Source organism: Meles meles, chromosome 6 (genome assembly GCF_922984935.1).
Source record: "Meles meles chromosome 6, mMelMel3.1 paternal haplotype, whole genome shotgun sequence".
NCBI lineage: Eukaryota > Metazoa > Chordata > Mammalia > Carnivora > Mustelidae > Meles > Meles meles.
Window position 1 is genome coordinate 40,338,498 of NC_060071.1, and position 22,165 is coordinate 40,360,662.

At 37.8% G+C, this 22,165-nt stretch overlaps 2 protein-coding genes across 2 annotated transcripts in view; one reads left to right on the top strand and one right to left on the bottom strand.

Annotated features, from left to right (window-relative positions):
* Nucleotides 1-20,867, bottom strand: part of DNAAF4 (dynein axonemal assembly factor 4) — a 55,902-nt gene extending 35,035 nt beyond the window's left edge. The window contains exons 1-3 of the mRNA XM_046007211.1: nt 20,717-20,867; nt 20,221-20,368; nt 16,464-16,597 (exon numbers count right to left, since the gene is read on the bottom strand). Of these exons, the coding sequence (XP_045863167.1) occupies nt 16,464-16,597; nt 20,221-20,368; nt 20,717-20,839 (405 nt within the window). The 5' untranslated portion in view covers nt 20,840-20,867. The remainder of the gene's footprint in view (nt 1-16,463; nt 16,598-20,220; nt 20,369-20,716) is intronic.
* Nucleotides 13,271-14,184, top strand: LOC123943228 (hepatitis A virus cellular receptor 1 homolog). Its single transcript, XM_046007212.1, has one exon. The coding sequence runs from the start codon at nt 13,271-13,273 to the stop codon at nt 14,165-14,167; it is 897 nt and encodes a 298-aa protein (XP_045863168.1). The 3' UTR covers nt 14,168-14,184.
* Nucleotides 20,868-22,165: the final 1,298 nt, after the last annotated feature.

A 22,165-nucleotide genomic window follows, 5' to 3' on the forward strand; every position in this document is an offset into this window, starting at 1 on the left:
TGATGGAGGACAGAAGACAGCCAAAGGCCATGTTCAAAGCACTGACCGGAAAAAAAACATATAAACTATAAATTCTATGTCCAGCAAAACCACTCTTCATAAATGAAGATGAAATAAACATATTCTAAGTTAAATAAAGCTGTTGTTAGCAGATCGGCCCTATAAGATATATTAAAGAAAGTTCTTCAGGCTGAAAGGAAATGGCACCAGATACTAACTCAGATCCATAAGAAGGAATAAAGATCTGCAAGAGGGAATATGTGCAAAAGTATAAAAACACAATACAAATAGATAAATAAAACGTGGCATGTACATGTTAATAGACCACTATTCAGCCTTCATATGGAAGAAAATTCTGACATATGCTATGATGTAATAAACTTGAAGACATTCTGTTAAATGAAATAAGCCAGTCATGAAAGGACATATATGGTACAATTTCAATTTCATGAAGTATCTAAAGTAGTCAAATTCATAGAAACAGAAAGGAAAATGGCAGTCTGAGGGAAGGGGGGATAAGAAGTTATTATTATTTAATGGGCACAGTGTTTTAGTTTTGTAAGATGAACAAAGTTCTGGTGATGGATGGTGATAACAGTAGCCCAACATTAATGTATTTAAAATCATTGAACTGTACAATTAATAATTTAAATAATGGGTTTTATGTATGTATGTGCGTGTATATATATATATATATATATATATATATATATATATATATAATACCACAATTTAAAAATAAGTTTAAAAAGACAATACAAATCAACATCAACTTATGATAAAAACTCTCAAAGTGGGTACAGAGGTAACATACCCTCAGCATAAGAAACAACATATATGATAAACTCACAGCTAACATCATACTCAATGGCAAAAAGCTGAAAGCTTTTCCCCTAAGATCAGGAATGAGACAAGGAAGCACATTTTCACCACTGACGTTCAACAGAGCATTAGAGGTCCCTAGTCAGAGCAAGAAATAAAAGGCATCCAAATTGGAAAGGAAGAAGTAAAACTGTCACTATTTGCAGCAGACAGGATATTATATATAGAAAACCCTACAGACTCCACCAAAAAAAACTGTTAGAATAAACAAATTCAGTAAAGTTGCAGAATAAAAAAATCAATGTACAAAAATCTGTTGCATTTCTGTACACTAATAATGAGCTATCAGAAAGAGAAAGTAAGAAAGCAATCCCATTTACAATTATATCAAAAGAATAAAATACCTAAAATTAAATTTAACCAAGGAGGTAAAAGACGTGTACACTGCAAACCACAAGACATTAATGAAAGAAACTGGAGAAGGCACAAATAATTAATATTGTTAAAGTGTCCATACCACACTATAATCTATGAAATTGATTCAATGAAACCTCTATGAAATTCCAATGGCATTTTTCACAGAAATTAAAAAAAATCATAAATATGCATGGAACCACAAAAGAATGTGAATAACCAAAACAGTCTTGAGAAAGAACAAAGCTGGAGGTATCAAGCCCCAAATTCAAACTATATTATAAAGCTATAGTAACTAAAACTTAAAAGTATGGTATCAGCATAAAAACTGACACACAGATCAATGAATCAGAAATAGAGAGCCCAGAAGTAAAATGATGCATATATGTCAATTAATTTATGACAAAGGAACCAAAAATATATAATGGGGAAAGGACAGTCTCTTCAATAAATGATACTGGGAGGATAATATATCCTCATGCAAAAGAATAAAATCGGACTACTCTCTTACAACATACACAAAATTTAACTCAAAATGGATTAAAAACCTGAATGTAGGATCTAAAACCATAAAACTCCTAGAAGAAAACATAGGCAGTAAATTTCTTGATAAATGGTCTTTGTGATGATTTTCTGGATTTGACACCAAAAACAAAGGCAAGAAAAGCAAAAATAAAAAGTGAGATTACATCATTCTAAGAGGCTTCTGCATAGCAATGGAAACCATCGATGAAATGAAAAGGTAAGCTACAGAATGAAAGAAAACATTTGCAAATTAAAATATCTGATAAGGGGCTAATATCTAAAATATATAAAGAATTCATGCAACTCAACACCAAAAATACAAACCATACAATTAAAAAATGAACAGAGTATCCAAATAGACATTTTACCAAAGAAGACATACAGGTGGCCAACAGGTACATGAAAAGATGCTCAACATCCCTAATTACCAGGGAAATGCAAATAAAAACCACAGTGAAACATTACTGTACATCTGTTAGAATGGTTAGTATCAAAAAGAAAAGAAATAACAGGTGTTGATGAAGATACGGAGAAAAGGGAATCCTTGTATATATATATATTCTAGTTTCAGCTTTGACAGGCAAAAAGACTCTTTCAGAAGAGGAATAAATGGAGAAGCCCAGAGTCAAAGGGGGAGTTTAAAAAAATATATCAGACACTAGAGACCTTTAAAGCCTCTGATACCTACAGCCACAGCTAACATTAAACATAGCAGCCCTATTAAATTAAATCGACACGTAACAGTCTAATAACCTCAGTTTCTACTACCTGATACATGTCTAGCTTTCAATCAAAAATTGCAAGACATGCCAAAAGGCAAGAAAAACACAAACATAAAGAGACAATAATCAACAGAACCAGACTCAGATGTAACACAAATATAAGAATAATCAGACATGGAATTTAAAATAACTGGTAAGAATTCTAATGGGAAAAGTAGACAATATGCAAAAATGCCAGGTAAGAATATCTCTTTATTTTAAAGGTTTATTTATTCTAGAGGAAGGAGGGGCAGAGGGAGAGAGAATCTTCAGCAAACTCCCCACTGAGTGCAGAGTCCAAGTCCAGGCTAACCCACAACTGTGAGATAAGGACCTGAGCCAAAATCAAGAGTCAGATGCCTGAGCCACCCAGGTGTCCCAGGTAAAAGATCTTAAAGTATTATCTCCCACATGTAGCTATATATCATTCTAATAATGAATTCCCTTAAGAAAGAAAATTAAAATTCAGTCTAAAGTTTAATAAATATAGTTGTAAGTTTTTTCTTGAAAGTTATAAACTTCTGAAATTATTTAATTATGGTCTATGGAAATGGGAATCTGGTGTTTAGAAAGATAGACATCTGTTACAGCCCAAGCTAAAATGTAGTTCTCTTCTGTGACCTAAAACCATGGTCTCCAAATCCATATGTTGAAATTCTAACCCTCAAATGTGACAGTATTTGGAGATAAGACCTACAAGGAGGTACTTAAAGTTAAATAATACCATAAGGGTGGGATCCTAATAAAACATAATTAATGTCCTTATAAGAACAGACACCAGAGAGCTTTCTTTCTCTCTCTCTCTCCCTCTCTCTCTCTCTCTCCACTGTGTGAGAATAGAGTGTGTAGACAGTCATCTGTAAGTGTGGAAGAGAGTCTTCATCAGAAACCAAACTGACCCACACCTAGAGCTTGGCCTTCTGAGCCACCAGAACTATAAGGAAATAAATTTCTGTCGTTTAAAGCCATGCAGTCTGTTGTTTTTTGTTATGATAGCTTGAGCCAACTAACTCAAACACTTCTGTTTTCCTTTTGGCAGATTTTCAAAATAGGTGAAGGGGCCCAAAGAAATCAGTAAGACCTATAAGGAGAGCCAATGGCTAATTAATTCACAAACCAAAAATAAAACTCATGAATTACTGAAAGGAACTTGTTCAGCCTTCCAACAAATTTGGACATAGGTTATTCTCCCTTTCAGTTTACTTCATTACATTGATATCTGAACTTACTATAAAAAGCGTAAGAATTTGTAAGTTGTAAACTATACATGTAGCCAAGGATAAAAGCAAACTCTTATTACACTAATTAGCTCTCTCTCTCTCCTTCAACAGAAGTTATTAGGTGGTAGAAAATTCTGTTTTTACACTATATGACTTCATAACCCTTTCATGATTTGTTTGGTATCTTTTAAAGATTCAGCTTCAGCTTACTGATGGAGAAATTCTTCTTAAGCATGTACCAAAGTTTACTATACACAGAGACTGTATCAACACATTTAACGTGTTACGAAGTTCCTGTTTGAGTAGCCTTCAAATTCAAGGAACAAGGGTGCCTCTCTGGCTGTCAGTAGAGCATGTGACTCTTGATCTCCAGGTTGTAAGTCTGAGCCCCATATTGGGTGTGGAGAGTACTTTATAAAATAAAAAAGAATAAATAAAAACTTAAAAAAAAAAAAAACTCAAAGACCAAAACTGACAGAAATGAAGAAGAGACAGTTTCTCAAACCAGATTTGGGCCAATGAAAATGAGTTAATATACTTTTGTGCCCTAACCTTCATCTTATCCTTGCTGCTCAGTAATAATTTTATTCATCTCTGATAACTGACGTTTGCAAACAATTTCCTTTTTAGAGATGCCTAATTGCATTCTGCTACTTCCATCTCAAAAGTCTTTGCTGTTGAGAAGATAAGAACCATTCAACAACTTTGGTTCTTTCAATTTTTCTCTAAACAAAAGTTTAGAAGTATTTCTTCTTCTACACTCTGTTCTTTCCAAAGCTAACAGATACCCTAATGGGTAGAATGAATGAATGAATGAATGAATGAATGAATGAATTTTAACCACATCTCTATAGAAGATGAAAAAGTTTGAAATAAAGAAAAAAAATTGGACATACATAGGATTGCTGAAAGTCTACTTCTACACAAATGCTGTGAATCTGGAATATACTTACACAAAAAGGAGGTAGGTCAGCATTTTTGACAAAATGTATATATAAGAAAGGCATTGTCAGAGGTTACTGCCTTTTCTGATGCTACCACATTAATAGCTAAAGTTAATTTCCCATATGCTTAGAAATTTGTGAGATTCACACAGAAAATCAGTACATTCCTGTTAGAGCAAAAAGAAATTAAAGTAAGAAAAATGGGGTGCCTGGGGTCGCAGTCAGTTAAATATCTGACTCTTGGTTTCAGCTCAGGTTGTGATCTCAGGGTCATGAGATCAGAGTCTGCTTAAGTTTCTCTCTCCTTCTCCTCTTGCCCCTCCCTGTTTACATGTGCACACACATATGCACGAGCGCTCGCTCGTGCACGCTCTCTCTCTTGAAAGTAAAGAGATAAATCTTTTTTTTTAAAAAGTTAGGAAAAATAACCATAAGAAGGTAAGTATTGCCCTCTTTTAAAAAAAGTTTCTTTATTATGAAAAAATATGTGTTTATTATTGGGAGAACACAGAATATACAAAAAAACTATGAGTAATTTTATCATCCATTCATTTTCTATTCATTTTTTAAATTATGAAAATAACACTGTAAAGTCTCAGGATGTAAAATCAATATAAAAAAATCAGTTGCAAAAAAAAATCAGTTGCATTTCTACTCTAACAACAAATTATCAGAAAGAGAAATTAAGGAGAAAATCCAATTTACAATAGCATCAAAAAGAGTAAAATACTTAGGAACAAATTTAACCAAAGGAATGAAAGATCTGTACACTGAAAACTACAAAACATTGCTGAAAGAAATGAAAAAGACACAAATAAATGGAAAGATATTACATGTTCATGGATTGGAAGAATTAATATTGTTAAAATATCCGCACTACCCAAAGTGATCTGGAGAATCAATGCAACCCCTATCAAAATTTCAATTTTTTTTTCACAGAAATAGGAAAAAAATCCTAAAATTTTCGTGTGTGGTGTAAGGAAGTGGTCCAATTTCATTTTTCTGCATGTGGCTGTCCAATTTTCCCACCACCATTTATTGAAGAGGCTGTCTTTTTTCCATTGGACATTCTTTCCTGCTTTGTCGAAGATGAGTTGGCCATAGAGTTGAGGGTCGATTTCTGGGCTCTCTATTCTGTTACACTGATCTATGTGTCTGTTTTTGTGCCAGTACCATGCTGTCTTGATGATGACAGCTTTGTAATAGAGCTTGAAGTCTGGAATTGTGATGCCACCAACTTTGGCTTTGTTCTTCAATATTCCTTTGGCTATTCGAGGTCTTTTCTGGTTCCATATAAATTTGAGGATTATTTGTTCCATTTCTTTGAAAAAAATGGATGGTATTTTGATAGGGATTGCATTAAATGTGTAGATTGCTTTAGGTAGCATAGACATTTTCACAATATTTATTCTTCCAATCCAGGAGCATGGAACATTTTTCCATTTTTTTGTGTCTTCCTCAATTTCTTTCATGAGTACTTTATAATTTTCTGTGTATAGATTCTTAGTCTCTTTGGTTAGGTTTATTCCTAGGTATCTTATAGTTTTGGGTACAATTGTGAATGGGATTGACTCCTTAATTTCTCTTTCTTCAGTCTTGTTGTTGGTGTACAGAAATGCAACTGATTTCTGTGCATTGATTTTATATCCTGACACTTTACTGAATTCCTGTACAAGTTCTAGCAGTTTTGGAGTGGAGTCTTTTGGGTTTTCCACATATAGTATCATATCATCTGCGAAGAGTGATAGTTTGACTTCTTCTTTACCAATTTGGATGCCTTTAATTTCTTTTTGTTGTCTGATTGCTGAGGCTAGGACTTCTAATACTATGTTGAATAGCAGTGGTGATAATGGACATCCCTGCCGTGTTCCTGACCTTAGCAGAAAAGCTTTCAGTTTTTCTCCATTGAGAATGATATTTGCGGTGGGTTTTTCATAGATGGCTTTGATAATATTGAGGTATGTGCCCTCTATCCCTACACTTTGAAGAGTTTTGATCAGGAAGGGATGCTGTACTTTGTCAAATGCTTTTTCAGCATCTATTGAGAGTATCATATGGTTCTTGTTCTTTCTTTTATTAATGTGTTCTATCACATTGATTGATTTGCGGATGTTGAACCAACCCTGCAGCCCTGGAATAAATCCCACTTGATCGTGGTGAATAATCCTTTTAATGTACTGTTGAATCCTATTGGCTAGTATTTTGGCGAGAATTTTTGCGTCTGTGTTCATCAAGGATATTGGTCTGTAGTTCTCTTTTTTGGTGGGATCCTTGTCTGGTTTGGGGATCAAGGTGATGCTGGCCTCGTAGAATGAGTTTGGAAGTTTTCCTTCCATTTCTATTTTTTGGAAGAGTTTCAGGAGAATAGGAATGAGTTCTTCTTTAAATGTTTGGTAGAATTCCCCTGGGAAGCCATCTGGCCCTGGGCTTTTGTTTGTTTGGAGATTTTTGATGACTGTTTCAATCTCCTTACTGGTTATGGGCCTGTTCAGGTTTTCTATTTCTTCCTGGTTCAGTTGTGGTAGTTTATATGTCTCTAGGAATGCATCCATTTCTTCCAGATTGTCCAATTTGTTGGCGTAGAGTTGCTCATAGTATGTTCTTATAATTGTCTGTATTTCTTTGGTGTTAGTTGTGATCTCTCCTCTTTCATTCATGATTTTATTGATTTGGGTCCTTTCTCTTTTCTTTTTGATGAGTCTGGCCAGGGGTTTATCAATCCTATTGATTCTTTCAAAGAACCAGCTCCTAGTTTCATTGATTTTTTCTATTGTTTTTTTGGTTTCTATTTCATTGATTTCTGCTCTGATCTTTATGAGCGTATCATGCTTAGTGAAATAAGTCAATCGGAGAAAGACAACTATCATATGATCTCCCTGATATGAGGACATGGAGAAGCAACATGGGGGGGTAGGGGGATAGGAGAAGAATAAATGAAACAAGATGGGATTGGGAGGGAGACAAACCATAAATGACTCTTAATCTCACAAAACAAACTGGGGGTTGCTGGGGGGAGGTGGGATTGGGAGAGGGGGAGCGGGCTATGGACATTGGGGAGGGGAGGCGAACCATAAGAGACTATGGACTCTGAAAAACAACCTGAGGGTTTTGAAGGGTCAGGGGTGGGAGGTTGGGGGAACAGGTGGTGGGTAATGGGGAGGGCACGTTTTGCATGGAGCACTGGGTGTTGTGCAAAAAGAATGAATACTGTTACGCTGAAAAAATAAATAAAATGGAATATGTGAAGAGAAAAAAAAAATCCTAAAATTTATATGGAAGAAAAAAGATTCTGACTAGTTAAAGCGATCTTGAGCAAGAAGAGCAAAGCTGGAGGTATCATACTTTCTGATTTCAAACTATACAAAGCTATAATAATCAAAACAGTATGGTATTGCCATAAAAAAACAGATACTCAAATCAATGGAACAGAACAGAAAGCCCAGAAATAAACCTATACATGTATGATCAATTAATTTTTGACAAAAGTACTAAGATGAAAGCACAATGTACTAAGTACAATGATGAAAGGATAGTCTATTCATTAAAAAAAATGGATAGAGGGGCACCTGGGTGGCTCAGTGGGTTAAAGCCCCTGCCTTCGGCTCAAGTCATGATCTCAGGGTCCTGGGATCAAGCCTCATATCGGGCTCTCTGCTCAGTGGGGAGCCTGCTTCCCCCTCTCTCTGCCTGCCTCTCTGCCTACTTGTGATCTCTGTCTGTCAAACAAATAAAATCTTTTAAAAAAAAAGTATATATTTTAAAAAATGGATAGAAAAAAATCGCTATTCAGATACAAAAGAACAAAACTGGATCCCCCAACTTGACCATACAAAAAAATCAACACAAAATGGATTAAAGAGTTGAATATAAAAACTGAAACCTAAAACTCCTAGAAGAAAACATAGATGGTAATCTCCTTGACATTGGTTTGGCAATGACTTTTTAGATTTGACACTAAAAGCAAAGACAACAAAAGCAAAAATAAGGCAAGACTACATCTTCAGAGCTTCTGTACAGCAAAATAAAACATCAACAATATGAAAAGGTAATGTACTGAATGAGAGAAATATCTGCAAACCATATAACCAACAAGGGGTTAATATGCAAAATATAGAAGAACTCATATAACTCAGTAGCAAGAAAATAAATAAAAACTTTAAAGTGGGCCAAAGACCGGACTAGTCATTTTTCCAAAGAAGATATATAATAGAATAATAGACAAACATATTTAAAGTAAACAAATCACTATCTCCAAAAGGTGTCTACACTACCATACCATGTTCACTGCAGTGTTATTCACAATAGCCAAGATACAGAAATAATCATTTTTTAAAAGATTTTATTTATTTATTTGAGAAGGGGGAGGGGACAGAGGTAGAGGGAGAAGCAGACTCCCTGCTGAGCAGGGAGCCTAACATGGTGCTCTATCCCAGGACCCCAAGATCAAGACCTGAGCTGAAATCAGATGCTTAACTGACTAAGTCACCCAAGCACCCCTATAGAAACAATCTTAAGTGTCCACTGGTGGGTGAATAAAGAAAATTTGATATGCAAAGTGTGTGTACACACACGCATACATCACATACACATTTTTTTAAAAAAATAGGTATGCATTTATTTTCATGTGTAACAGGAAAAAACATAACTAGCACATAAGATTGATGGCAGGACATACTGTTTAGCATAAGACTAAAGTCTGAAGTAAAATAAAATATGTTGAGCAAAGAAAATATTAAAGAAGAAGAGAACAGGAGGTCCTCCGTTACAAGAATTGTGGAGGTGGTACATGAATGCCCGGAGTTTGGGACTCACTCTCCAAGTTTTGAGCCAGAAGCTGGGCTCTGTTCTGAGACCCCTAAGGGCTCTACAGGGAGACCCTCCTGGAGCTCAGAGCCCAGGACATCACCATAGGAGTGTGTAGTGGATCCAAAGCACCCCAGGGAGGAAAGTAGGTTTTGTCTCATTTGTTTATGCTCTACGAGACATCTCAGAAGGTACAAAGCCAACAAAAGTGGTTTTCCTTAAAAGAGAAGAAGAATCTTCTAGGTAGAGCCTTGAGGAAGCAATAGTCACAGGGCAGCCTGGGTTGGAGGATCTGAGTGGGACACGGCGGGGTGGGGATAAACAGGAGGTGGAAGGGACACCCAGCACTGTCTTGGAAGAGTGTGCGCAGGTGTGGGGTTTCTGTACACAGCCCTGGTCAAGGCTGTAGGAGGAACACCCACAGCTCCTCGACCCTGCTTCCCAGCATACAACTGGCACTTAATGCCGAATCACTGTGGCACTGGGAGGAGTGCCGGAAGGCAGGGCAGAGGGATGGCTGGTGTCCCTGGTATATCAGTGTATATCACCCTCTTCTCCTGAACATTATGTTCATTATATACACACACATACATATATGTTATGTATATACTATATATAGCATATGCTTAATATATATGAAATATAGCATGATATCATTTATACACAGAAATTTTTTTTAACTTGAACTCATGGAAACAGAGCAGAATGGTTGAGGTCAGGGGCTCAGGGGCGGGGGAAATGGGCAGAAGCTGTAACAGGGTATAAATTTTTAGCTGTAAAAATGTAAGGGTAACTATGTGAAGTGATATATGTATTTTTTAATTCCATCAAACATTTATTTTTTATTATGTTCAGTTAGCCAGCATATAGTACATCATCAGTTCTTGATGTAGTATTCAACAATTCGTTAGTTGCATATAACACCCAGTGCTCATCATAACACATGCTCTCTATAATACCCATCACCCAATTACCCCATCCCCCTACTCTCCTCCTTTCTGTAACACTCAGTTTGTTTCTTGGAGTCCAGAGTCTCTCATGGTTTGTGTCCCTCTCTGATTTCTTTCCATTTAGTTTTCCCTGCCTTTGTGATATATGTATTAATCAACTTGACTATGGGATTCCTTTCAAAAATATATGTATATCAACAGTTCAGATTATACACTTTAAATATATTACATTTTTGTCAATTTTACCTCAATAAAACTAAAGAAGTAAAATACTTAAAAGTAAAATAAAAGCCACCATGGCAGCACTTTGAAGGAAAAGCAAACAAAAAAAGTATTTGATCTGTAAAACTTCTCAATAAGAAATATCAGAGATAATAAAGGTAAAAAATAAAATTCAAAAGGAATAGTGATACAAAGACTGAGTACACTAACAATACAATTAAGTGTCTTATGATGGTAATAACTGTTAATAACAAATAAGGTAAGAGAATGAAGATTTCACATATAAAGAATGGGTCAAAGGAATTAGAACAGGAGATAACAAAACACAGAGCCCTAAGAACGGTTTATAGGGAAAATGTTAAACGTGCAAAAGCAAGAAGCAGGATTATGAGGAAATAAATAGGGTCAATAGTGTGGATGTGTTTTGGAAGGGAAGAAAATGCAGGAAAAGGAGGGGCTGGGGATATAAAAAATGCTAGGAGCATGAACATTACTATTAAAAAATAGAATTTGAGGTTGGGGGAACAGGTGGTGGGTGATGGGGAGGGCACGTTTTGCATGGAGCACTGGGTGTTGTGCAAAAAGAATGAATACTGTTACGCTGAAAAAATTAATAAAAAGGGAAAAAAAAATTAAAAAAAAAATAGAATTTAAAAAGAGCCAAGCAGTTCCTTGTGGTTTTTGTACATTGTACACACTTTCAATAAACAGGGCATCTGGTTCACTGATAAGAACTTTTTAAGACCCTATAGTATAACCGAGACGATTTCAGAAAGCACTCATACCTCATCTGCATGATTATACAAAGTTGTTTCACAGTTTGAGATTTCTGGTTTCAACTTTATAAAAATGACAGAAGAAAGCACTTCAAATTTGATTTACCTAGGTTAAAAGTTCAGAGCACAAAAGTGAAGTAGTACTTCCTCTGAAGAAGAAAACAAAACAAAATAAAAACTCAAAAGAAAAGAGGGAAATCTATAAAACAAAATAGTAAAGAAGACAGACAAAGCAAGCAATAGCAGTCAAAACTGTCAGACAAAGAGAGCATGCGTCAGAAGATCAGTTTGGCATCAGTATTCCAAACTTTCATTAATCACCTCAAAACCTATACCTCCACCTCAATCTCTTTCCCTCTTGCCTCCTTCACCCTGAAAACAAAGGATTCTTTCAACTGTCTGTGTCCTTAAGAATTTTCCTAATCCTGTTATTCCTTATTCCTGCCCTCTAGTGTCCAAAGATAAAATATCCTGCTCTTAGCTAAGACTAATTTTTTCATCTGTCCCAACCTTCATCCCACCTGTTCCATCATCATCATCAATCCCCTCCTTTGGTTGCATTATCAACTTCTCCCTCTTTACTAGCTTTCTTCTTCAACATATAAATATGCTCAGGTTCTCCCATCTTAAACATACAAAAGTTCTGCTTCCACCCTGCAACCACTCCATACTCATTAGCCAGAATGAGCTTTTCCAACTTACAAACCCAATTAATTTGATATTCTTGCTGAAAAATCCCTAAAGAGTTCCCCATTACCTTCAGAAAGACTTTCAAGATATTAAGATTTTATTTCCAACCAATAAATATTCCCTCACTGGGCCATATTCTATCATGGGCTTATCCAAGCTGTCTGTAATTTCTTCATTTACTCCTCAGATACCTGTAACTCATTCTCCAATATACAAAATATAGAAGAACTCATATAACTCTGTAGCAAGAAAATAAATAAAAACTTTCAACTTGTAAAAAAGAGAATAGATAAATCTATGAAGACAGAAAGTGGATTAGTGGTTGCTTGGGGCTGGAGTGAGTGGGAGAAATGGGGAGTGACTCTGAATAGGCACAGGGTTTCTTCTGGGGTAATGAAAATGTCCTAAAATTGATTGTGCTGATGGTTGCACTTCTCTAAATACTATCAACTAATGAACTGTAAGCTTTACATGTGTGAATTATACAGTATATGAATTATATCTCAAAAAATATATTGCTAATTAAAGCTTTAACTTGAGGGGAACCAGAGTGGCTCAGTCAATTAAGTGTCCAACTCTTGACTGCAGTTCAGGTCATAATCTCTGGGTAGTGAGACTGAGTCTGGCTTCAGGGCTCCACAATCAACTGGGAGTCAGAGTATGCTTGGGATTCTCTCTGTCTCCTTCAGCTCCTCTCCCTGCTTGTGTGTTCTTGCTCTCTAAATAAATAAATCAATCTTTTAAAAAAAAGTTTTAACTTCGGGGGCGCCTGGGTGGCTCAGTGGTTTAAAGCCTCTGCCTTCTGCTCAGGTCATGATCCCAGGGTTCTGGGATCAAGCCCCGCATCGGGCTCTCTGCTCGGCGGGGAGCCTGCTTCCTTGTCTCTCTCTGTCTGTCTGCCTCTCTGCCTGCTTGTGATCTCTGTCTGTCAAATAAATAAATAAAATCTTTAAAAGAAAAAAAAGTTTTAACTTGGAAGCCTCAACAGTTAAAAAGATATTAGTATGTCAGTGTTTAGTGTTCAATCTGGGCTCTTTTTGTTTTAAATAATCATATCCATTTTTCCAAGATTGAAAAAGAAGTAAGAGACCACCAGAGGAGCTGGAGAACTGCGTCCTAGCTTACCTATAGGCCGTAACCATCATGCAACCTTGGGTAGCCATCTCAGGCCTCCTGCTGCTTCTGACGGATGCTGTAGTTTCTTACACTCAAGTGATTGGAGTGGTGGGTCATTCCATCACGCTGCCCTGCACCTACTCAACAGCTCCTGGAGTCACAACCATGTGCTGGGGCCGAGGGGCATGTCCCATGTCCCGTTGCTCAGATGAAGTGGTCTGGACTAATGGATCCCATGTCACCGTTCGGAAGCACCCACGTTATAAGCTAAAGGGAAACATTTTAAGAGGGAACGTGTCTTTGACCATAGAGAATGTGGCCCAGACTGACCGTGGTCTCTACTGTTGCCGTGTTGAGCACAAGGGGTGGTTCAATGATATGAAACTCACCCTGTCACTGGAGATAAAGCCAGCTGAGGTCACCAGTGTTCCAGCCTCACCTAGGGTCTTTACCTCTACTTCTTCAACGCCAGCACCCATGCAGAACCTCAAGCCAGAAACTACTTCATCCTCTGCCCTGCAGACAGCAGGAACCCAGCCTACTGGGCGACGGGAAAGGAGCACAAGACAACCCACCAATTCACCATTGTACTCCTGCCCCACCGATGGGAATGGCCCTGTGACACAGTCTTCAGATGGCCTTTGGCACAGCAATCAAACTCATGTGTCGCTGGCTCAGAATCCGTGGATGACCACCAGTAAGGGACTGTACATTGGCATTTGCATTACCGCTGCGGTATTGCTCACCGTGCTGGTCGTCGTGATTACCAAAAAATATTTCTGCGTAAGAAACAAGCTGGAACAACTAAACATGGTTTCCATGAACAACCCTCGGACTGAAGCTTTGCAAAGTGCAGCCGAAGTGGGCATCCGAGCAGAAGACAATATCTACATTATTGAGGACAATGTTTATGTCATGGAATAAGACCCAGTGGCCCTCTAAGGATTATGTCCTTAACTGTGGGAGACAATGACAAGATACCACCATGTCAGAGTTCTTGTAAGCCCTAGAATGATTTTTATGTTAATTTCCAATGATATTCCAACATGTCAGTTAGGTTGGGTAGAGTGACTGGTTCATCTGTGTATAGTCACCCTAACTGGCCATAGAGTCCTAATTTTTTATGCTAAACTCATTCATGTTTCTCCCAAATGTGAACACTTTATAATTACATATTCTCTTTGGATCATATGAACCTATATGCATCAAGAATTTTCACCAGTGAGAGAAGAGCTACCACTTTGGTCACCAAAGCTGTCAAGAAGAGCACAGTTAAAATCAGCAGATCTGATGTGGGACTTAAAGGACTTCACTTGGAAGCAGTTTCATGACAATCTCTTGTTTTTTCACCTTGTAACTCCAAATGTTAACATTTCTTAGGTTCCCCGAGGCTTTCAAATTACAGGGGTACACAGGTCTTTATTTTCCCCATGGGGAAATAGAAGTGAATGTGGTTTCACCACTACAGGTCAATCTGATTTCGCACGGCTCTGGAAATAAACAGTATTAAGGCTTTCCCTGGACCCCGGGTGGGTATTTTAGCAGTTAGAAGAAACCAAGGTAGGGAGTGGACCAAGTAAATACCAGGGAAAGAACATTAGTTGCCCTGTGATTTATTGCATGCTATTTCTGCTACATCAGTTCCACGGTTCCAAGCATTTGACAAAGTACAGCATCCCTTCCTGATCAAAACTCTTCAAAGTGTAGGGATAGAGGGCACATACCTCAATATTATCAAAGCCATCTATGAAAAACCCACCGCAAATATCATTCTCAATGGAGAAAAACTGAAATCTTTTCCATTAAGGTCAGGAACACGGCAGGGATGTCCATTATCACCACTGCTATTCAACATAGTATTAGAAGTCCTAGCCTCAGCAATCAGACAACAAAAAGAAATTAAAGGCATCCAAATTGGTAAAGAAGAAGTCAAACTATCACTCTTCGCAGATGATATGATACTATATGTGGAAAACCCAAGCATTTGTATATACAATTGTCATGCTCTCTGAACTAATTTTTAGAATGAGACAGGGCAGAAATAAATAGAAGAAAAAAAGGGAGAAGGCTAAAAGAAATAGAAGAAAAAGAGGGAGAAGGCTAAGAGGCTTCTTGCTTTAGAAAAGTTACTTGGCAAAGGTAACAGTGTTGGTTGAGAATGTTACTAGTTTCGATCAAAATTCTAAATTGTCCTCAGGTAACTGCAGTTTTAAAATTGTTCTGGAAAGACGAAGGGTGTGTTTTTTTTTTAATAGCAAAAACAATTCCAGTGCTATTCCTTTTTTTTCCGGTTCAGTTAAATTTTTGTTTTTTTCAAGAGTTAAGCAAAGGCTAATGGCGAGGATATCTTTAGTCACTAGAAGCTTTGCTACATGAACAGTTAAGGAGGCTGGGTATTAATTTCAATCTGAGTAGACCTTGAAATAAGTCCTGCTTAGGGTTCAGAGTTACTCCATAGTGGTCTAGGAGGGCAGCATGTTTGTTTATTTCTGAAGACAACATCTTTGACATTGGTCTGTGGGGTTCTAGAACATGGATAGGACCTCCAATAAAGGTTATATGGGCAAATAGGATTGTTAAACATGCTATACTGGGTTTTCCAAGTGATCTGGCCCAAGAAATTTATTGTTTAAACTGTAGTGTTTTTCTTTTAAATTCAAAACAACATGCATAAACATGGAGATTTCCGATTAAAGCCTGGATTTGTAGCTTCTCTGGAAAGACCTGGCAACATTGGATGGCATTCCTACATAGTCAGGGCCCCGTTAAATGGTGCTACATCCCCCCCCCCTCGCCCCCATCCCTAGTCCTCGCCTTTGTTGCACACACACATTTGTTCCTTGCTCTGTGACTGGCACTTTGAATTTCTGACAGCTCTATTCTCCATACCCTTCTTGGAGATTTATGATGGCACATTAAAAGTTCTGAGAGTCTGGTTAATGTTAAAAAAAAAAAAAAGAAAAGAAAAAGAAGTAAAACACTTTTACCATAGAAAATTATAATTTTTTTACTCCCTTGGAAATAGAACATTCTCCCTGAAACTTTCATATAGATTTTCAGTAACACATGTAAGTAATAGATAGCCTCTATAACATAGTAAGTCCTATAACTAAAGTATGAATAAAGAAGTGAGGAAGTACAGTGATTGGAATAAATTATCCTTACAGAGTTTACTATTATCTCTTTAATGAAAGGACTTTCCCATCAATCTGCAACTTACCCTCATCATAACATTTAGTGCATATTTTTGATCTTCTCGCCTTGCTGCAGCTTTTGCTTCTGTAGCTTCTTTTGCTCTCTCTTGTGCTTGTAAAATAGATTTCTCCCTTATTCTTTGCATCATCTCTTTGTCAACTAAAACAAGAAATATCACTAAATTAGGATTACGATGAATGTTTTACTTAGGAGAAAACTGCTTAACACCCTCATCCAGGATGCATTTTGGGCAGAGGGCGGGGAGAGGACAACTTCACATGGAGAAATGAAAGCATTTCTCAATATTAAACTGGCCAAGAAGCTAACAATTAAAAGGTAAGCAGGCAACTATAACAGCAATTATTCACTACAGAGGTAGAGAAGGAGAGAGAAAGAAAATATGAATGAGAGAAAGTGGGAACAAGAGGAAGGATGGATCAGAGTGAGAGGGGAAACAATGAGGACAGGGACAGGAGCATAAAAGGGCGAGTTGTAATGGGAAGAGAGAGAGGGGGAAGTGGTAAAGAGAGGGGGATGGGACAGGACGGAGGGAAAGAGAACACATTTATCCTTCTCCCTCTCTGTCAGGAAACCAAAGATATTTGCTTACAAACCTAATCACAATAAACCATCACTATGAGGTCTCCTAGAAGAGAAGATGAGATTCATTTTGTGATAGTGAAATAAATACTAAAATTTCAAAGTAGTGAGTATACAAGATAAATGTACTTCGTGATATGTCTTTGTGATACTTGTTGATACAGCTGTTGTTTGTTGCCTACATTCATGGTTGAAGGGAATGCTAAATTTCAGTTAACAGTTAAAAAAAAAAGTCTGGAATTTTAACTTTCAAAGAAATTGTCTTAAAAAGGAAAAGGAAATAAAAAAAGCATGGAATTTTTGCTCATTCAAGATCTTGACTAGGCCTTAGGACTGGAATTAACTCTGAAACCTCTCCCAACCCTCCTCTTGTTTAATAACAGAGTGACAGACAACTGGACCAGATTCAAGGATAAAGGTAGCTAAAAGAACCTACTTTCACATCAAAAAATAATGAAAAGTACACTAAGAAAAAACTTCAGAAGAAAACTAAATAATTATGTTCTGAAAAATGAGGAAGACTTGGCATACAGACTGGAGTTCCGCACACTTCATGGGAAAAACAAAATTGTTAAAGAAGTAATTTCATAGCCCGCTCCCCCTCTCCCAATCCCACCTCCCCCATAAGAGACTATGGACTCTGAAAAACAACCTGAGGGTTTTGAAGGGTCAGGGGTGGGAGGTTGGGGGAACAGGTGGTGGGTGATGGGGAGGGCACGTTTTGCATGGAGCACTGGGTGTTGTGCAAAAAGAATGAATACTGTTACGCTGAAAAAATTAATAAAAAGGGAAAAAAAGAAAAAAAAAAGAAGTAATTTCACTGAGTTGCTATGTAACTGAGTTTGATTTCTAAAGGAATCTCAAACCTGGTTTTTGAAGTAAAATCATTGCTCACTACTTATTACATAAGCTAGTTTTAAGACTGTGTTGATCAATCTAAATCAGAGTTGGCACACTATGACCAAATCTAACCTGCTGCTTGTTTTCCTCTAGCACATGAGTGAAGAATACTTTTTACATTTTTAAAGAGTTGAAAAATCAAAATAATACCTTCTGACATATAAAAATTAGATAAAATTCAAATTTCGGTGTCCATATATATGTATTGTCTATTGGCTGCTTTTGTGCTACGATAGAAGAACTAAGTAATTGTGACTTAGACCATATGGCTCATAATATTCAAAATACTATCTGGTCCTTTACAGAAAGAATTTGTTAAATCTTGGTTTAAATGGTCAAAATTTGGAATGGATGACCATATTACCATGAAAAAGAATACTCAAGCAGGTGTGCATTGAAAGCAGATTTATAAAATAGAGAGGAAGATCATGATTAGGAAATAAAATTCCCTTCCCACTCCTGGAAAAGATAGCCAAGCACGTTAAGAAGAGAATTTGACATAGAAGAAAGTGTCATGCAGGGAAAAGTAACATGTTTTCTGACATGATTCTTCTCTCTCTCTCTCTCTTTTAAATTTATTTACTTCTCAGAGAGAGAGAGAGAAAGCAGCAGGCAGAGGGAGAAGAAGGCTTCCCTCTGAGGAAGGAGCTCAATGTGGGACTCAATCCTAGAACCCTGGGATCATGACCTGAGCTGAAGGCAGACGCTTAACCAACTGAGCCACCTAGGCTTTCCTTGATTCTCCTTTATATCCTAAAAAGTTGGCAGACAAAATATTTTCTGGAGAGAGACAGACACACACAAACATTTAAGTCGCTGGTTCTCAAGCCTGGTCAGCCATCAGAATCACCTGGGGTCCCACCATTCCCAATCTGTTTATTTTAAAATTAGCCATTAAAAAATAGATGATGGTTCTGGTCCTATCTTACTCTAAAATTAATATCATCAACAAGAACTGAAATAAAGTGTTTACACTTGATCTTAGGTAAGAAGTCAGAAAACCCTGGGTGTGTTTCACGACACAGTCCCAGGCCCCATCTCGGAATTACTGAATCACAGAGGAAGGAATGAGTAGGACAGCAAGAATGTGGTTTTTAAAAAACACTTCAGTTAGTCTGGAACCCACTAAAGAGCTAAGGAAACCTGGCTATGGAAATCTACCTTAGCCAGTATTTTCTGAGCTGAATACTAGACTTTAGAGAAAAATTCTACCTGGTCTTGGGGATTACAAAATTAAATTCCACTGCAAGGTATCAAGAAAGAATTATTATAAAGGACTGCAGGGTGCCTAGCTGGTTCAGTTGGAGGAGTATGTGACTCTTGATCTTAGGATCACGAATTCAAGCCGCAAGTCAAGTGTAGAAATTACTAAAAACTCAATTTAAAAAAAGAAAAAGAAAACCTGCAATCTCCCATTGTCTGTAGTTCCTATTCAAGACTTAATGCCAGAGGCCTAAGAGAAATTTCAGGCAGTAGATATAAAGCCCTAGAATACATGACGACTAGAACAGGGAGGAAGGAAACAAAGGCAAAGCAGCAGAGGGCAATTACTCAACCACAAAGTCAATTGTGGCAGAAGAACAGAGTACTCATTAAGAGTACAGAGAGCAGAGGAGCTCAGCTTTGCACACTATAATCCCTGGAAAGATTTTCCCACTCACAGAAACTGATTTGATTGGTCTAGGGTGAGTTTCAGATATCCGTATTATTTTAAAGTTTTGTAGGTGATTCAAATATGTAGCCAGGGTTAAGAACCATAGCTCTAGAGTCAAATTGCTAAAACTCCAGTTCCAGTCTGCCACTTACTCGTTGTGGGACCTGTGCCAATTATTCAACACTTCTGTGTCTCAGTAGCCTCACCTTAAAAAAAAAAATGGGGATGGGAGGGAGGTGACCTAAGTAATAGGTTGTTCTAAGGATTACCACATGTGTTAATGCCTAATACAAAATAAGTGCTCAATAAAGATCACACCAAGAGGCCTTCTCCTCTGAGAATACAAGCTCACATCTGTTTCATAGCTATTATAAATGTGCTTTTGAGTTATTTATTTTATTTATTTATATTTATTTCAAAATAACTTTTGAATTATTCAATCTTTAAGTTATTTAAGCAGCAGCTGAAGCACTATGTCATTTAAATCATGCTCACGTTCCTATTTTTTCTTCTAGAAGAGAAAGAGTTGTTCTGAAAAAAAAAATTTTAAGGTATAAAATATAAAAAGCACAACCATTAAAAAGCACAATCATTAAAAAGATGAACATCTTTTAATAAAAAAACTTACCGCCTGACACAGAAAGGGTCTCCCACATGGCCACTTCTTTTTTATATAACGTGAATATAATAGTGTCATTCCCAATCTTGGCTTTGCTGTTTTCATCGTCTATGGGCGCATAGAGAAACACTTCAAATAAAAATGGAGAAAAGTTGACCTATTCAGAAGGGAGTAAACAGAGGTTAATTTCGTTAAACAAAATAAAGACACAGCCGTTAAGAAACAAGTGATAGAGGTCCAGATCATTTTCTTAAATTCCTACTATAAATTTATCCGATTAACAAGGCATATGACGAAACCCTGGATAAAAATAATCTCTGGTCTGATGACATCTTTCTAAAGATGAGGTCTCATCTCATGAGATTCTACTAAAAAAAAAAAAAAGATAGAACTAAATTTTAGGACGCTTATTTGAAAGAACGCGCCTGTGGCGTATACAGAGCCGCGCTCTCAGGAGCTTGGGACCACACCCCCGGGACCCAGCAGGCACAACTCGAGTTCCTACCTTCAGATAGTTTTCTGTGCAGAACACGTCCGCGTCTCTGACGCAGACGCCCCGGAGAGGGACAGAGATAAACACCGCTGTCTTTGTCTGCTGCCAGTTGTAATCGCTCACCTGCAGTGGCATCCCGAGAGGTGGCTGGACTGCAGGATGAGGATGGTTAGGACTAACACCGTTCCGTTGCTACGGCAACCGGGGTTACCATGCACGAGCCCTTCCGGGTCAGGACGGCCAAGGTGCCCGGCGTTCCCAGCGTGCCCCGGGCGCGCCTCTGAGACCGCCTCACAAACTCCCCTTGTGACTGCCTGGGCTTCCTGGCGTGGGCGGTAGGACTACTTCTGTGGCAATGATCCGTTCCCTGGAGCCTGAATGAATCATGTGAATAAATAGGTCTTCGGTTTAAGAAAAGAGCCTTGCTCCTGAGGATGCAAAAAAAGAACAACAACAACCAAAAAAAGAGTTAACGGTGGAGAGTAACCTGACCTGGGAGAAGCAGGTGCACCACCCCTGCCTAGCAGCCTAGCAGCCGTGGCCTTTTGTTCTGATGGAGGCTGTCAGAACCTCATTTGGTGTTCCTGTTTTGGAAATTTCTTGACCGTACAGACGTCCTGGCCTGGGAGTTTGGCCTTAACTATTGCAGTGCTCCAAATCTTGTTAACTCTAAGGCCTCCAAAAGATCAAATGTCGGGTTCCCTACATGGTTTAGGACCTGGAAAGAAATGGCCTTATGATCAAGTGACAAAGGCTTGGCTGCAACTCTGCTGTAGGATAGCTTGGATTTACACGGATACATTTTACAACTGCTTAAGAAGACAGAACCTTAGCTCGGGAGTGCCCTTGAAGGTGATGCAGTTCATCCTGCATATTTAAAGAATTCGACACCCACACACTTAATGCCACTGCCATTTAGATTAATGGCAGAATAGTGATTAGAATCCTGTTCTCTTAACTCCCATTCCAATAATCTTTCCCTAGGCTGCTTTCTCTAGACTCAGTTTATAAGTTACTGAATTTGATGTTTTAAAAAAAGAACAAAACAAGGGGTGTCCAGGGGGCTCGGTCCACTGGGTGGCTGACTTTTGTTTTCCATTAGGGTCCTGATCTCAGGGTGGAGAGAGCAGAGAGGCCTGAGCTGTGTGTTTTGGAAAGAGTCTGGGTGAGGTTCCCTGCCTTTCCCTATGCCTCTCCTCTCTCTCTCTCTGTCTAAAATAAATAAAATCTTAAAAGGAAAAAAAAAAGGACAGAGGGAATTTACCCAACTACTTGCCACCTATGGATTTGGATTTTAAACTTTTTACTTTTGCAGGCCACTAAAACAAATTTCAGACCTCCTGAAAATATCCTTGAGGACAGTTTAGAAGCAGCATACTTGGGAGGAAAAGAATATATAACCTCTTTTACCCCAAACAGGCTACCCCTCAGTACCTTATCTAATTTTGTCAGAGGTTCATC